Here is an 18,078-nt window from a genome sequence, read left to right on the forward strand (position 1 = left end):
GTGTGAATCCAAGGAAAGCATCTGGCCCAACAGAAGTACCTGGCCAAGTATTAAAGATATGTGCTGATCTACTTACCAAGGTATTCATGGATATCTTCAATATATCACTCCAGCAGGGCATGGTGTCCACCTGTTTCAAACCGGCGTCAATCATACCGGTGCCCAGGAAGAGTGCAGTAACCTGCCTTAACGACAAATCAACCTATAGCACTTACCTCAACAGTGATGATGCCTTTTGAAAGGCTGGTGATAAAGCAAATCAGCTCCTGTCTGAGCGGTGACATGGATACATTCCAATTCACCTATCGTAGTAACAGGTCTATCTCACTGGCTCTACACAAAGCCCAGGAACACCTGGACAGCAAAGATGCAGACATCAGGATGCTCTTTATCGACTTCAGTTCAGCATTTAACACAATTGTCCCATCATAACTCATCAGCAAACTCCAAGACCTGGGACTTAACACCCCACTGTGTAATTGTATCATGGATTTCCTCACCTCCAGTCCACAATCAATGAAGATTGGTAAGAACTTCTCCTCCACAATCTCAGAGGACCACAGGGCTACAACTACAACTGTGTGGCTTGATGCGATAATAACACCATCTACAAATTTGCCAACAATACCAAAGTAGTGGGTTGTATAAAGAAAGGTGATGAGTCAGCATAAAGGATGGAGATTGAATGATTCACTAACAACAACCTTGCGCTCAATGTCACCAAAACTAAGGAGCTAATTTTTTTACTTCAGGAAAGGAAAGCCAGAGGTATACAATCCAGTGATCATTTGGGGATCAGAGGTGGAGAGGGTGAACAAATTTAGGTTCATGGGAGTCACTATCTCAGAGGATCTTTCCTGGACCCAACACAATGCTATCTTGAAGAAAGCATGTCAGTGCCTCTACTTCCTTAGAGTTTGTGGAGGTTTAGTATGACATCAGAAACCCTGGAAAATGTCTAGAAGTGTGGCAGAAAGTGTGCTGATTGGCTGCATCACAATCTGGTATGGAAACACCAATATCCCTGAGTGTAAAGCCCTCCAAAAGGTAGTGGACACAGCTCAGGACATCACAGACAAAACTCTCACCACTGCAGGGAACACTGCCATTGGAGAGCAGCAGCAATCATCAAAGACCCTCACCACACAGCACCTGCTCTGTTCTTGCTGCTGGCATCAGGAAAGATGTATAGGTGCCACAAGACTCATACTACCAGATTCAGGACCACCTTCTACCGCTCCGCAATCAGACTCAATGACAAACTCAATCAGAGACTCAGTTAAGGACTCTTACTTGTGCACTTTATTGATTTTCTTTTTGTTCTCTTTGTATTGCACAGTCAGTTTGTTTACATTAATTATCTTTACAGTTCTTTGTTTATTTATATGTTTTATGCTGTGTACAGTTTATTTTTGCACTACCAATTAGTGGTAATTCTGCCATGCTTGCAGATTAAAGGATTTTAAGTTGTATTTGATGTCATGCATGTACATGACATGCATGACAATAAATCTGAAATCTGAACTCCTTACAAAGCCTGAGGGGGTGAAAAAACTGTGACCATTCAACTCTGATTTTATTTACCTCTATGAGGTCATCCTTCCAGTGCTACATGGGAAAAACCTAGTCTACCTAGTCAGTCCTTCTAACTCCAGCCCTGTAGTCCCAGTAACATTCTTGTGTGGTCATGCTCCAGTGCTATTTTAGCCCACTTAAATCTTTTAGTAATTTTTAATGTATCAAAACATGCTTTTGTAAGCTTTCAATCTTGTATCAAATGCCATGTATATTTGCTTTTATTCTCCTTTTGCTTTTCAAGGAGACATTTATAATCAATGTTTTCTCCTTTTAGATTTCTGCCATTAACTAGATTTGCCAGTCTGCAATTTAATTGCACTAAGCTGTGGTTTTCTTTCAGCCTTATTCACTCAGAAATTGTTTTTCTTTGTCATTTCCAAACATCACTCCTGTAATTCAAGCAGGTGGTTCCTAGAATGATTCACCGTACATCATTCCATATGCAAATCATAACAAGGGACAATATGAAGAACTTTGGACTGAATTGCCTTCATCGTGACCATCATTATGTACTCCTGGGTCATGAGTGTTGAATTGGACAGCATGAGTGGATCTTATGCTGTCCTTTGTCCTTCTGACCCCCACCCCTCCCCACACCACCCTACGCCTTTCTTCCCTATATCACATGCAACATCCCTGGGCCCAAACTCCAATCCCTCTCTATCCCTAATAAGACATCCATTGCCTGAAGACACTGAATGAGGCCCTGATCTAGAAACACATCCACCCCTAATTTCTCTCAATCTATCTTTGGCATCCACTGATCCTGAGGTTCTATATAATCCTTTGTCTCAATCTGTCCCTTCCATCCCCAGTTCTTTAATTGCTAACCAGTTCTCAGGCCTAATTCTTAGTGAAGATCCACCCACACCCTCAACCAGTTATTTTCCTCTCCACTGGCCCTCTCAACTCCTGTTTTTCCCAAATGTCATCTTAATCTAATTTAAACATGAAGTCACTGAAATTTGCAAGGCCCTGTGTATTTCATTTAAGTTCTCTGGACATGTTATTTTTGTCATGGGGATCATATATTTTTCTGCTTGTGTAGTGTGTTGGCCAAGGCAGCTTTTGATTTCTATCTCTGGTTGTCTTTGAACTACCTTTTTAAAATACTACAGTCTTCTGGTAAATGTACTTCTGTATTGCCCATAAGTAATGTGTATCTTGATTTGACCCAGCATTGAGGGAGTGAATAGCAAGTCCTTAAATAATGCTTTGTGTGTGTGGCTTTCCTTGAAAGATCATGACTTTGGGAAGTCCTATTGAATAATCTTTGGTCATATGTTGCAACAGGTTTATTGATCCTACTGACTTTGCAAGTAATAGAGCAGAGGTTCCCAACCTTTTTCTTTCCACTCACATCCCACTTTAAGTAACCCCTATGCCACCCCTATGCTCCGTGATTAGTAAGGGATTGCTCAAGGTGATATGTGGGTGGAAAAAAAAAGTTTGAAAACCGCTGTTTTAATCGTACCCAATTGACTTGTTATGTGGAGATAACTCCAAAGGAAATGGGCCAATGACAAATTTTCTCAAGCAAAATATTTCAGTAACAATTGGGTCTGGAGCAGTGATTCTCAACTTTCCCTTCCCACTCGCATACCACCTTAAGCAATCCCTGACTCAAAATATAGCACCTATGGCATAGGGATTACTTAAAGTGGGATGTGAGTGGAAAGAAAAAGTTTGAGAACCTTTATGGAACTTCAGATAATAGCTGGTTTAGCAATCAGGTTCATCTCTTTGAACTGGTTCTGTTAACAAGGGAACACTAAAGCAGCAGTTGTATGTACATCTGCAACTGATTATCCCTTCTTTGTCCCAGCAATGCCAAGTCTAATTGCTGCCCCTCTTTTGTTGCACATTTGAGGACAGTCAGCATTTTAATTACAAGAAAAAAATCAGTTTAGAATCTGCAATGAAGTTAATTTATTTTATTATCTCTATTCAAATCAAAGCACTTTTGTGCTATTCTCAAAGCAAGAAGATCATTTGGCTTTCTTTGCCATTTTGAAACGTGAATTTGAGTCGGACAGACTAATTGAATTTGCTTTTTTGCCATCTATTCATGATGCTTGTAAGTGAGCTTTTAATTGAGTCTAACAGAGTGAGCCGTAATTGATACAGAATCACAGTTCGATAAGAGCTGTAATAACAAGGTACTGCCAACATTGCTTAATCTCCTTGAGCTCCAATTTTGAATGTTTTTTTTTAATATTACGAACTTTGGAGAGACTGGATGGCATCAGATAGTACAGAGTGTACCAAATTTGCTACTTTGGAGAGGAAAACGGACATTGGGTGCTTTTTCCAGAGACACAGGTGTTGAGAGCATCCTATGTGTGAAACACTGAAGATATTGCACTTTATGACCAGTGGCCATCTCACCGAACATTGAGCAAGAATGACTCTGTGTGATAATGGACAATTCAGTTGATTCTCCCTGTCAGGGGAATTATTGAATGCCCAGCATGACTAAAGGAAAAGTCACTTTGATTTACTCCTAACTGGGTTTTGGAAGCAGGAGAATTGCTGCATCAGATTGTGACCAAAGTAATGGTCATTTTGAATGGCCCATACCTGGGTTTTGGAGGCATTGTGGAAGTCACGTGTTTTGTTCCCCTATGCAAAGAAAAGGGGAGTTGTGACAACTCTTCGTACAAAAGGATATTTCTCTGGAAGAAACTCAATAAGGATTTGTGAGTTTTCAGCAGTCCAGTCACTCAGTCTCTCCCATCACTTTTGAGATTACTTCTGTGCATCAGTTTAAAAGTCTGCATTTTGACAAGGGATTTCTAAGATGGAACTTTAGAATGACTTTTCTGATTTGTACCCACTCCACAGCCACAATTTTGATTTGACTTGTGTTACATTATTTGTAGTTTCTAATAAACATAGTGTTTTAAAATAAATATATCTATAGTACTGCCTTGGTGAATTTCCATTGCTGCTAGTCTGTGACATAACATTAATCAGAATTAATCATGTTGTAGCTTTCTAAGGTTGCTTTTTTATGCAAATTAATCATTTTATGGTTTTTTTTAAAGTAAACCTGAAAATAATCAACAGTGTACAATTTAGATGGTATTTCATTGAAGAATTTTCAAGAGCAACAGATCTCCAAGTGCTCCAAGAGTAAGGCAGTAAAACACAAAAGTCGGCAGATGCTCCAGTTGTAGTAAAAACAGCGAAATGCTGGAGAAGCTCAGCAGGACTCTCAACATCCATAGGAGGTAAAGATATATTACTGCCATTTTGACCGGAGAAATTCCTCAAGGTGAGAGTACTGCAAAAAAAGGGAGAAATTCAAGTGCTGCTGCTTGTATCTTTCAATTCTTGTTCAGGTTTAACATCCTGGTTGGGTCTATTTATTTCCTTTAATTTGTCCCTCCAGCTGACCTAGCATTTCAGTAAACAATAACAACTGGCCAACAAACAACTAAATAATTAATATGTCACAACTTTTCCTTCACTGTTGATGTCCATGCATAAATGTTGAAAAATGAAGTGAATTGATCAGCGATGTTTACATTATTAAATCTGGGTTGCACTGAAGAGGCTTTTGTCTCTCCATCTTGTTTGGCCACTTAATTGGTAGGCACGAGCTCATGGGCCAGATGGGCCTGTTAACATGCTGTTGCTCTAAATGTAAAAGAAAACAAATTAATTGGATTGATGCCTATTTGGGGTATTGGTATATATTGTTTTGTTATATTAGCAAAATAAATCATCGTCATATTCTCCAGCACCAAAGTTTACCGTGGTCGATAGGTCCCTGGAAGGGCTCAGCATATTTTTTTTCCTCCGCTTGACTCTTACCAAAGTCTTAATTGGAATAAACATGGAAAGGTGAACTGTTTTAAGTCAAATGATTTATGACTGCAGCGTTAATGTTGAAAATGATGTTTTAATCCTTGATTTATAATGAATCAAAGAGTAATGAATACTTAAGCCAAAGGCATTTTGTATCACAGATTTAACAGGGATTCAGATTAATTTTGGGCTAACTCTGAAAAGCATTGTTTTTCCTGTAAAATGGATGTTTAGTATTCCCTTCTTATTCTACTCAGAGAGCATTGCATTGAAACTGTCCTGACAATAAATGAATCAATACAACAGGAGTGATATGATTTGTGACAGCTTTTGTTTTGGAAAGGTGACAACCGTGTCACTCCCAAATCTTTCTGTGATCTTTCAAAGAAAGCTGCACGTGGTAAAAGTGGTTTTGAATCCCACAGGAGATTTCAAACTGGAATCACACATGCAGGGTAATGTAGGGATAAAGCTGGGCAAGAGATTAAATCGGGAGCTCTTTCAAAGAACTGGCACAGGCACAGTAGGTCCATTGATAGTCCCCTGTGCTCTCGGGGTAGAGAATTGTCCTCAATTGCTTGTGTTAAATGGCAATATAGGCAATGGTCTTTCCTCCTTCTCTTCTTGGGAATGGCTGTGAGCAATGTTCCTGGACCAGAGAGTGAAAGAAAATAGGGAGAAATCAGGTGTTATGAAGGGGCAGAAATTTCCATGCAAAATATTGCTGCCGTCATGCATTACACCTTTTTCCTGAAGTGTAGTTACCCCCTCCATAAATCTTCGTCCGCGAAGCCAAGCCAAAGAAAAGATACATGGATATGAATTCAAAACCTCTGACACACAGGCAAGTGTTACCTGACGGAAACATGCCTAATGCATGCATTTTTAAGAAAATGTGACTTCGAGTGCATCCCATTTATCACCCTGGTTACATTATGTCAGCATTATGCTCTCTCTGAAAACCAAATTAGTCACACATCTTTTCCAAACACATTAAATCTTAAGTGTTGCTTTGTAGTGCACTTTAGAGTTTTAATCAATATGTGCGTGTAAAATGATAGAATGACTTGGGGTGACAGACCTAGTTTGCGATGCAAACAGTTTCATAAGTGGAGTAAAATAAAATTAAGTATAATCCCCACATCGTTTTCTTTAGCAAAATAAAACATATAAATAACATGAGCAAATAAAAAGTGATTTAATACTCCTCTTGGGTCAAAATAATCTGTTACTGTGTGGGGATCTTAGCCAGGGTGGTAGGAAGGGGGTGTTCCTTTAAGAAACCAATTAGAAGATAGAATGCCTTGTAATTATATAAATTCTACATAAATTGCAATTTAATGAATAAGTTTTGGAGGCTGTATTTTATATATTATTCAAATGCATATGCTCTGGGGGTATCAATAATTCATTGCCTATAAAGGCCAAACTAATTTATTTATTCAGCAAAAAAATTAGGATTTGTGCTTCTTTTTTAAACAATGAAATGTCAGCATAAAAAGATTCCTGCGGCACAGCTGGCTTGTCATCCCTGTCACAGTCACATTGAGTGTTCATCTGATATATATGAAGATTGATGCTGAATTTAGCATGCAAACATTAAGCCCAGGAAGCATTAGGGACATTGCAATCAGTATTTGGACGTGAGATAAACAAATGTGAAGCAAGGACATGTATTCCTTAAACGCAACCTGATCATCAATAAAGAAATGAAGGGGGTCAATGTCAGAACTATCAAGCACTTACTCATCTATCACTTGCTGACCAAGATTGCCAGGACTACTACTGTGTAGATGAGAGTGAGGGGATATGATTGAAACATGGAAAGGATTGTGGAACATTATCCTTTTGATAGAAATCTAGAACCAGGAGTGACTGATTTTTAAGCCGGTATTGCCCATTAAGGCAAAGACGAGGAAGAATAAACATCTTTTGAGTGTTTCAAACATTTCCTCAAAGTTACCTTTTGTTTTGGAAAGGTAACTTTCCAATAGTTAAGGTGAATAGTCAGTCTTTTCACCTCGCCAAACTGAAAATGGTCTTATCATGGTTCAACAGCATGTGTACTTACCAGAGGAGAGAACACCCTCGATCAGTTGTACACCAATGTCCCTGATGCATACAAGGTTGCATCTCGCTCCCACCTTAGTTATTCGGATCACATATTCATCGTGCTAACCCTGGCATACAACGCGCAGGGGAAGCAAACTAGATCAGTTCACAAGGAGATCAAGACATGGCCAAGCGGGGGAGTGGGTGGGTTTGGGGGAGCACTCTAGCATTATAGGATTGCTTTGAGACCACAGACTGGAGGTCACCTACAATGGTCATGAAAACCTAGAGCATGCACAAGTTCAGTTAATGGCTTCACAACTAGGGCTAACCAGAAACCAAGGTTGGATGCAAAGATCTGGGCCCTTCTCAGTGCTCGTGATGCTGCCTTCAGGACAAGGTGTAGGATGGCACTAATATCAACCAGTGCTGAACTCTTTGTGCAATCCAGAAGACAAATGGGGGAATTCACAGACAGCTGTGCAACACTGGTGACATGAGGCGTATGTGGCAAGGGATCACTAATCAACTTTGAGAGTTGAGGATAATGACACGTCCCTTCTGGACAAACTCTATATCTTGTATACACGATTTGATGAGAAGAACAGGATGATGTCAACTAAATATCCGATGTCCCCCTGATGAATGTACCCCTTCCATAGCTGTGGCTGAGGTGAGAAGAAACCTATCCAAGGTGAACCCACAGAAGATGGTGGAACCAAACAACATAGCTGCAGGGGCACTGAAGGACTGCACATACCAATTGATGGAGAGCTTCATGGACATCTTTAACACCTTGTAGCTGTAGTCTATCATTACTGCAGGGTTGAAGACAACCACCATCATCCTTGTACCCAAGAGGGTGACCATAACAGGCCTCAATGACTACTCCCCCATTGCACTGATGTCCACTATTATGAAATGCTTCAAGCATCATATGATGGGACACATCAAAGTCCCCTCCCAGAGACGTTTGAACCATTTCAATTGACCTATAAAAGAAACTATTCCACAGACGATGCTACAGCCTTGTCATTTTACTCTGTCCTGGCCCACCTGATGAACAACAACTCATACGCCAGGCTGCTGTTTATTCACTTCGGCTCAGCATTACCCAGAGGCTGTCCTCTCTGTAATTGAATCCTTGACTTTCTAACAGAAAGTCAACAGTCTGTCTGGTTTGGCAGCAGAACATCGAGCACCGTCATGCTATTCACTGCGTCACTTCGGGGCTCGGTGCTCAGACCGCTCCTGTTCAAGCTACTGGCCCACAGCTGTATCAGCAGATCCAGCTCCAACAGTGTCATCGTGTTTGCAAATGACATAACAGGAGTCGGCCTCATCAGCAAAAATGATGAGTTGCACTTCAGAGAAGAGGTGGAAAAGCTAGTGAAATGGTGCGAGAGTAACAAACTGAGTCTCAGCATGGACATGTTGAAGGAGATGATGAAAAGGACCAGAACCATCACTCTCCACCACATATCGGCAACTCTGTAGTAGAGAGAGTGGAGAGCACCAAGTTCTTTGGAGTTCACGTAACTAGTCACCTATCATGGACACTCAATTTCTGCTCACTTGTCAGCAACAGTGACTTCATTTCCTGAGAAGACTGAAGCAGGCCACTATTACGTCGACCTTCTATAGGAGCTCTAGAGAGAGCATCCTGGTCAGCTGCATCACAGTGTGGTATGGTTGGTGCAGAGAAATGGATCGAAGATCAATCCACAGGATCATAAGAGTGACAAATAGCATCCCTGAAGTCTCCCTCCACCCCCATTGACATGATCTACTGTGACCATTGGCTAAAGAGGGCACACAAAACCATTGAGGACCCCTTTCCACCTTACACACAGTATCCTTCAGCTGTTCCTGTCAGTTTGCTGCATGACCAAAGGAACTGCTACACTAACCATCTGAAACTCCTGTATTTATGAAACAATATTTATTTATTTATAGATGAAATACTTCTCCTGCATATGTATTGTTTGTCTGTATGTGTGTTATGTCTGGTTGTGTCTGTGTCTTTTGCATTAAGGACCAGATAATGCTGCTTTGTCGGGTTGATCTTGTACAGTTAGATGACAATAAACTTGATGACTTTAACCCAGTGTAGGAGAGCCACAAGGATTGGTGGTACATGGGATGAGGTACCAGAGGAAGTTTTAGAGACTGGTTCAAAGACATGTTTGAGACATTTGGACCAGTATATGTATAAGAAAGGTTTTGAAGGACAAGGGCTAAGTGCAGGCAGATAGAACTTGCTCAGAAGGGCAATTTAGCCTGATTCCATGCTGTATAACACCATGACTAGAAGACAAACAGACTCTCTGAAGTCAGAAGCAAACTGATTAGCAAGATTGAAATATTGTAGTGATGTAGCAATGACAACTGAGGTTCTAGTTGGAGGAGCCATTGTAACTAACATTAAATAGCAGAGGAGCTTGGAAGGCTGAATGCTTTTCTCTTCCTTTGAATTCAAATGTTTGTATGTACTCAGCTCTAGATCTTAATAAACTCTAGGTCAAACATGGTCAATAGAGCCAAAATTCAGAAATGATGCAAAGGTGACCACCACTAATGCAAGGCAGATTTGCCAACATGTGGCATCAAGGAGCCAAGATGCTGCTGAACTAGGAGAAGACTCTACATTGACTGAAGTGTAAAGGATTGCGATTGCAAGGGGTTGATCATTGCTACATGTCTTGGCATCTGGGCTTAGCCCAAATTGGCAGCAAGGTTCTGCTGAAGATCAGTTAAAGAGGGTTTCAAAATACAGTACCATGCAAAAGCATGAAATGCAGAAGAAAAAAAATAGGACTGTTCCTGTTAATTTTGGAAAGGTGCAACATTAATGTCTTAATGACCAAGATCTCATTGGACCTAGCCTGTGATTCTCATGGGATGCCCACATTTGAACTTGAATATCATGGCTGCTCAACTCCCAACAGGAAGGTGATAGAATGTAAGAACCCCTCCATGACCCACCTGATAACCTGTGCTATCAAAGACTTCATATTTTAGATGCTGGGTTGGAATGTTTAAAAAGGTGATGAATTGCAAAAATAAATTCATTTTAAATCACATTCAACATGTAAAATAATTAACGTTTAATATTAATTAAATAAAGTAGAAAACTCTCACTCAACTAATTGTGCTGTAGCAGCTAACGTGACACTGAGGGCCTAGATATGAAGTGCATCCAGTTCCTCATCTTAGTAGGGTCAGCAACAATAGGTTCCAGTGGGACAGAGGGACGTTACACATGCAGTGTGCCTATGAAAGTGTGGAATTCTTGAAAGTATTTTCTTGGTTGTTGGACTTGGTTGCTCTTCTGAACAGAATTGCTGGTTAGTTGTCAAATAAATCTAGCACAATATATGTTGTTTATAGAAGTGGGTGCAAACTGAATAAGTCTTTGTTTGAGGCTAAAACAAATCAAAGGTTTCATTCATTTCTTATATCCCCTCTTTCCCCTTGTGCTTCTGCGTAGATGTTATAATATTTCCATAAATGTGAAGGCTGTGGGGGGTGGGGCTCAAAACAACAAGGAAACCAACCCAAACAAAGCAAATGTACTGTACACTCCAGTGTATTGAAAGTTAATGTCTGTGCATTAAACTGCTTGAGGGATAATGAGTAAATGGTAGGAGCTGGTTGAAGCAAAACCATAATTTACTTGTGGGTTGGGAATGGGTCAGGTTTAACATTTAATAAAATCATGAACTCACTTTATAATCATTGAACCTTGAGATTAATTTTGTCTCACAAAAGTTTTGCAGTATTGTGTATATTTTCAATGGAGCCAGATCACAAGAACTTGGAGTCGTCAAAGCTTCTACAGCAGTTTTAGCAATGGCGACAATAGGGATTTATGTAAGAAAAAATACTGTAAACCCACAGAGAATTGTGTTTTCTCTTAAAGCTGGTCTTGATTTGGCAACAGACATGGAACAAAAATACAACGTTACAGGGCTCAACATGGCCATACAGTGTGGAAACAGACCCTTCAACCCGGCTTGCCCACGCTGTCCAATATTTCCCACCCACACTTGTCCTAACTGCTTGCATTTGGTCCATATCCCTCTAAACCCATCCTATCCTATACCTGCCCATTCTTATGCCAATGCATTGTAGTGGGAATATAATAACTCAGTCAGATTTGTACTGAATATAAAGATGTATCCATCATCATAATGCTAAATGAACTACTTTGATCCACATTCAAAATTTACCCAGTTATGGAAAATCAGTAATTTGTCTGGATGCTGAATTGTCATTGGCCTATAAATCTAATTGCATTACACTTTTTACTTTCAGAGTTATGCAAATAAAAATAGTTGTTCTTAGAGTACAAAATATATTTGCCTGGCAAGAGAAAGTATTAGTTTAATACTGAGGTGAGCAGTCCATCTATAGAGATGAGTAGTGCGAATGATTGTGATGCCTCTGGCAGCTAAAGTCTCAGAGCAGAGGTTCAATGTGTAGGGGTTTGGCTTCATTCATGGTTTGGGCTGTCCCATGTAGGTGGAATTGCGCCACATTATCCAGAGGGACATTCCTGGAATGACTCGGTCCTCACAGAACAACATTAGATAAATTCTTTCCTGATGTATTGCCTTTCAAGCCATCTCCCAAAACTGTACTCTTAACAAGCTAAATTCTCTCCAACCAACCAGTTTCTCTCCAAAACCCCTGTTTGCACACCACCTAACTTTCTGATCTACTGGATGTTGCCATGTCTAACATTTTCTCATATTTTCAGCAAGATCTTGAATTCCTGACCTTTACTCAAGGCTAGAGTCCTACTCGATCCCTGCTTACAGCTCAGACTGTACGGGCTTGCAATTTCTCAAGGTCATCAATCCCCTAGACCTTGGCCTCATAGGAAAATTTTGATTCCAAAATCTGATCTCAAGTTTGTAGTGGGTGACTTATGACTGATTTAGTTAGCACTTCATGACCCAGTTAATTCCCTGAACATGGAGTAAAACTATTAAGTATTTCTTCCTCACTCTTTAAGTCTTTCACAAATTTTAAATTGAGACAGAATGCTGACCAACATTTCTTTTACATTTTAATTTAATGATACAGCATGGTAGAAGCCCATCCTGCCCATTTAAACCCATGCTGCCCAGTTAACCTAGTTAACCTACCAAACCGTACATTTTGGAGGATGGGAAGAAACCAGAATATGCAGGAAAAACCCACAGAATTCATGGGGAGAATGTACAAACTCTGAAACTCTTGCATTTATGAAACAATATTTAGTTATTTATAAATATGAGTACTTGTCCTACATATGTATTGTTATCTGTAGGTGTGCTTTGTCTGGTTGAGTGTCTGTGTTTTGCCGTGAAGACCAGAGAACGCTGATTCCTCGGGTTGTATTTGTGCCGTCAGGGGACAATAAACTTGATCTGACGGACAGCGCTAGATTTGCACCCTGATTGTTGGTGGTGTAATAGCATTGCACTAACTGCTGCACTAACAGTGCCACCCAGATGCAGAATCCTCTCAGTAAAATCTTTCACTTTTTTGCATTTCTGTTCTCTGGGCTCTCCTTACAACCTAATTCTTGATTACCTATACTAACATTTCTCTCAGTGGCTTGGAGTACAGGTACTCCCTGACTTGCGACTTATGTGACCATCCGCATATACGACCTAATTTTTAAAATATTTAGATGAAAAAATATTAAATTTGTGTGGTTTATGTTATATTTGACAAGCTATAACGGGGATAACAGGGCATGTAAGAGTCAAAACGCGTGAACTTAATTTGTTAGTCAGGATCCATAGACTAGGTGTGGTCATCTTGATTCCTGTGCACATGTGCAAGGCTTCGGTTGGTGCAGTGCGTTCGCGTATTGGAGTTCGGTTGGCACCTCTGCGAGAATTAAGAGCCCTGACGATATTGAATTTGCACCCTTAACTCTCAGCCCATATCCCTCTGAACCTTTCCACTCCTGTTTAATTTTCTTTTAAACATTATAATTATCCATGCCTTCATCTCTTCCTCTGACAGATGGTTCATTGTACACTCCACCTTCTGTGTGAAGAAGGTGCTCCTTGGTTCCCTTTTCAATCTTTACCATCTCTCCTTAAATCTTTGTCCACAATTCAGCATTATCATGTTAAATTGCATATTGTCAGTGGCTTGAGTTCAAATATCACCAGCCAGCATCCTTCTGCATCCATCTCCTCATTGACTCTCCTCTAAATGATTTGGAATGGGATTTAGGCAAGTGGGTGAGGATATACATTTTATTACACCTCACTTTCAACAATAGATCTAATTTTTTTTTAAATTTAGATAAAACAGTCACAAAAAATTAGCTTGTGCCTAATTGAGCTGCTACTTTAAAAACATGTGGGGGGGGGGGGATGTGTTTTCTGTACTTCTTGCTGTAGTGCTAACAGTATTAATTTATTGGTCTTTCTCTCTAACTGAGAATGTTGGATTTGCTACAAATAATGAATGTAATCTCTGGTCTAAATTAATCTAGCCTATTCATTTTTAAAGCAGGTTATCACATAGCAGTTCATAGTTAATATTCATTAAGTCTCACAACATACTTTACACAGACTGGTTCTATCTATGTTAAGTCTTAATTCATATTAAATCTAAATTAATAGGTTTTGTGTCACTGGAACTCGTAGGCAATTTGGATTCATTAAAATTGAGTATAATAGGTCATATACTGTTGATGTGGATTTTAAGTTGTCCTGCAATTTAGGTAGAAGAGATTGAACAAAACGGGAAATTAACACATTTAGTATTCTCAAGACATAAATACACATCATTTTAGAAGTGCCTATCTCACAGGAATGTTAATGTTGATTAATAAATGGTGAGTTTAAGCTTTTATTTTAAACAAAAGACAAACTTTAAAAATAGTGGGTGAAAAAAAAACTGCAACAGATTTTTAATTTTATTTCAATTTAATTTAATTTAGACATAACAGGCTCTTCCTGTCCTCAAGCCCATGCCATCCCCAATTAACCTACAACCCTGGTCTGTTTTGGAGGGTGGGAGGAAACCGGTACACCTGAAGGAAACCCACATAGACACAGGGAGAACGTACAAACCCCATATGGCGAAGGAGGATTCAAAATCAGGTCACCGGTGCTGCAATAGCATTGTGGTAACTGTGCTGCCCCAGTTGTGGGCAGAAAATGCAGATTAACTAAACAAATTTTGTCAGCCACATCCCATGCTTGAAATTGTCCTTTTTTTGTGTCAGACAGATGTCCCCTAATTGTTGGTATTATTGACAAACTTCTAATTTGGTGCACTGCATTCCTTTCTCACAAATTGATCTTTTAAATTAAAAAAAATATATTTAATTTTTTTTAAATTTAGACATACAGAATGGTAACTAGTCATTTCAGCCCCTGAGTTCGTGCTGCCCATTTACACCCTTGGTACGTTTCAAACTTTATGAGGAAAACTAAATCCCAGGGAAAAACCATGCAGACATGGGGCAAACGTACAAAATTCTTACAGACAGCACAGGATTTGAACATCTGTCCCAATCACTGACACTGTAAAGACATTGTAATAATCGCTACACTAGCCATGCTGCCCCATGATCCCTTATATTGTTTGTAATGATTTAAAGGATGTGGGCTTCACAAGCTCAGCCAGTATTTAATTTCCAATCCATAATTGCACTTGATATGGTGAGGATGCATTGGCTTCTTAACTGCGGCAGAACTGCTGGAAAAAAAAATGGAAATTGGGTGAATGTTGCATAGAACACCTTGGTTCTTGCTGCAACTCCCCATTTTGACATCTCCGTCCTTTTTAATTTTTATAGTTTTTAATTTTAGTCAGATAGCACAGTAACAAACCATTTCAACCCATGAGTCCATGCTGCCCAATTCACACCCTATTAGCCTACGCCCCCAGAACATTTTGATCAGTGGGAAGAAACCAGAGACTCCAGCAAAAACCCACACACAATGTACAAACTACTTACAGACAGTGTGGAACTCTAACTTTGGTCACCAACCATGCCACCCTTGTCCCAATAAATTCCAATTCCAATACAAGATTAGAGAACAACACTTTTACCTTCCAAGTAGGCACAATGCCACTGATGGGTACTTTAAGTAATCTCACATTTTGAGCATTTTTATTTTTATCCTCCTTTTGAGAGTAATGTCTCACATGCATTTATTATCTCCTATTTACAAGTTTCTGGGACTAGCCTTTGATTAGTTGCTAATGTCAGTCTCACTATCTTTCACCTGGCTCCAACTCTCCTTATGCCATCTTATTCTCTAAGTATCACAGACCTTTCATTTTATACTCTTCTTTCCTCACTTTTCCTTTCCCTGCATCTTAAAAAAAAACTCTTTAAATTCTACACAGAGGTGCCACTAATCCAGCACTCCTCTCAAGAAGAAAAAGAGAGCAAAAGAAAGGGGATCCTGGATCCCACCTCCTCCTCTCATGCCACTGTCCCCTGCTTTTCTGTAAGCTCCATAGCCACACGATCTTCCGAAGCAGTGAACTCAAGCTGCAGGCATCCAAGTCACCATCCTCAGCCCCTCCTCCATCCTGTTAACACTCGAGGCCTTTCTGGAGCATTGCGCACTCTCAGCGCCATACAAATCCCAGTTGCAATATCTATTTCCCATGAGCTGGTTTCATGTTGGCCACCGATCATCTCTTTGGTCCACTGCTGACATCTCTTAACTTGTAGGTCCTTCTTCCAGGCTCTCCTTCTTAGCAGGGTGGTATTGTCCTGCTCTAGTGGCCTGTGCTGGTCTGATGTTCCCCTGGACCCTGCAACCATCGTAGCCTGGCCTGCCAAATATAGCTGCCACATTTATGGCATGGACACCCATCAGTTCTCTGATTGCCTATTCTACTGGTATTTAAAATATATACAGGGCTGTCAGTGTAACAACCGGGCAGTTGGATCCTGTGGAAGAGCACTGGAGGGCATGACTTGACATCGTGCTCTTCCAAGTCAACTGTCTGAACTGTCTCCACTGATGCTGTCGGACCTGCTGAGAATTTCCAGCACTGTTCATTTTGTTTAGTGGAAGGTCCTTTAATAAGACCAAAATATTTTGTTAATAGTTTCAGTCTGAAAATGGGCAAAGTAGGCTTGTTGAGAAAAATGTAGACCTGTCAAAATAGTAGGATAACTTGAAATTGTTGTTTATTTCAACAACCTTCAGTGCTAACATTCTATCTAATCAAGCATAAAACCAAAAAGGGAATTTGTTGGATCTGCATGAGAAGAAAATCAATGTGGCTCATTCACAGGTAGAGCTTCCTGTTAACATGTGATCAACAGTGATGAAAGAGGCATTATTGAGATCATTGGTGGAGAGATGTTATCTGGTCCATAGTACCATGGTGCTGATCTTTATTAGCAGTGGATCTTGGCGGTAGTTCTTTGCACACTTATTCATGGGCAAACAAAATTCTCATCATGTTGGGCTCACAAATGCTGAAAGTCAAAAATTTTACCAGTGTTCACACTCTACAATCTAGATTTAGCAAAATGGAAACATGGATTGAATCAGTGAATGGATTTCTTATCCCAAGGCAGAATTTCAGACAGCTATTAGATTGTGGAGCTCATTGCCACAAGAGATAATGGAAAATGAACCACACAGAGAGAAAAAAAAAAGAAATAAAAAGTTGTGCTGGCTAAGATGAAAGAAGGTTTGCATCGAGAGCACAGTTTGGCCATTTTGTCTGCTTCAGTGCTGTACACTCCATGTAATTTTTATCTTAGTTACTAAAATACCACCCACCCCCCTCCACCGCCACTTCTCCACCCTGCTGCTCCCAGCACATAGAAGGGTAATGGATATGTAGATAAAGTAAGGGTAGAGTGGGTACATTTATTTGGAGTGGAAGTGCATCATTGGCACCAAACCCAACCATCATCTTCCCAAGATGCTCACCTTCTGAAATTCTACTCATGGACCTCATCAACATCAAATTCTGGGCAAAGTATACAATCCACATCAGCTAAAATATTTCTATCTTTTATCCCTGTCCATGGGAAAGTGTGAGTGCTTCAAATAAATGGCATGGTTTGGCCACAATTCATAAATCTATTCCTCCTCAGCTTGAATTGGGCTATAAGGAAACATTGCATGTAAGTTTGTGCTAGACTATATTTGGTCATTGATGTAGATGCCTGAGTGCTGTGTCAATGTCCTGCAGACAAGTCTCATTTGATTACATTGAATTAGCCTCCAGTTATGGAAACTATTATTTTGTTTACTACTACCAAAAGGAAGGTGTTATGCTTTCAGCTTGGAAGGATAGGATAAAAAGACATTGCTGAGATCACTATTAGTCACAAACAAAAGCTCCTGGTCCTTCATGCACTCTATCCCATCAAGGACACAGGATGCCAAGCAGTTGACACTGGGCAGAAGAAAAAGCTGGTGAAGTCCAATTCACTCATAATGTGTTCTATTTCCTGTCCTACAGGTAGCATCGATGGCCCCTGGGATAAAGAGAAACTACAGTCTCCCAGTGCCCCATCTGCACAGGCTTCTGTCAGCCATGCTGCCATCTCCAGCCATCACAACCTCGCAGTAAATCATTCCCTCAACTCCCTTCAGCAGAACCACTTATTACCCAATGGTGAGGACA

General features: G+C 40.1%; 1 protein-coding gene across 2 annotated transcripts in view; it reads left to right on the top strand.

The window, feature by feature from the left end:
* Positions 1-18,078, top strand: part of dachc (dachshund c) — a 575,251-nt gene that overhangs the window by 410,728 nt on the left and 146,445 nt on the right. The window contains exon 4 of one of the 2 annotated variants that reach the window (XM_069890584.1): positions 17,914-18,069. The exons of the other annotated variant lie outside the window; for it this stretch is intronic. Coding sequence (XP_069746685.1) covers positions 17,914-18,069 — 156 coding nt within the window. The remainder of the gene's footprint in view (positions 1-17,913; positions 18,070-18,078) is intronic. 2 annotated transcript variants of the gene reach the window in all.

The sequence above is a fragment of the Narcine bancroftii genome, chromosome 7, assembly GCF_036971445.1.
Source record: "Narcine bancroftii isolate sNarBan1 chromosome 7, sNarBan1.hap1, whole genome shotgun sequence".
Classification (NCBI taxonomy): domain Eukaryota; kingdom Metazoa; phylum Chordata; class Chondrichthyes; order Torpediniformes; family Narcinidae; genus Narcine; species Narcine bancroftii.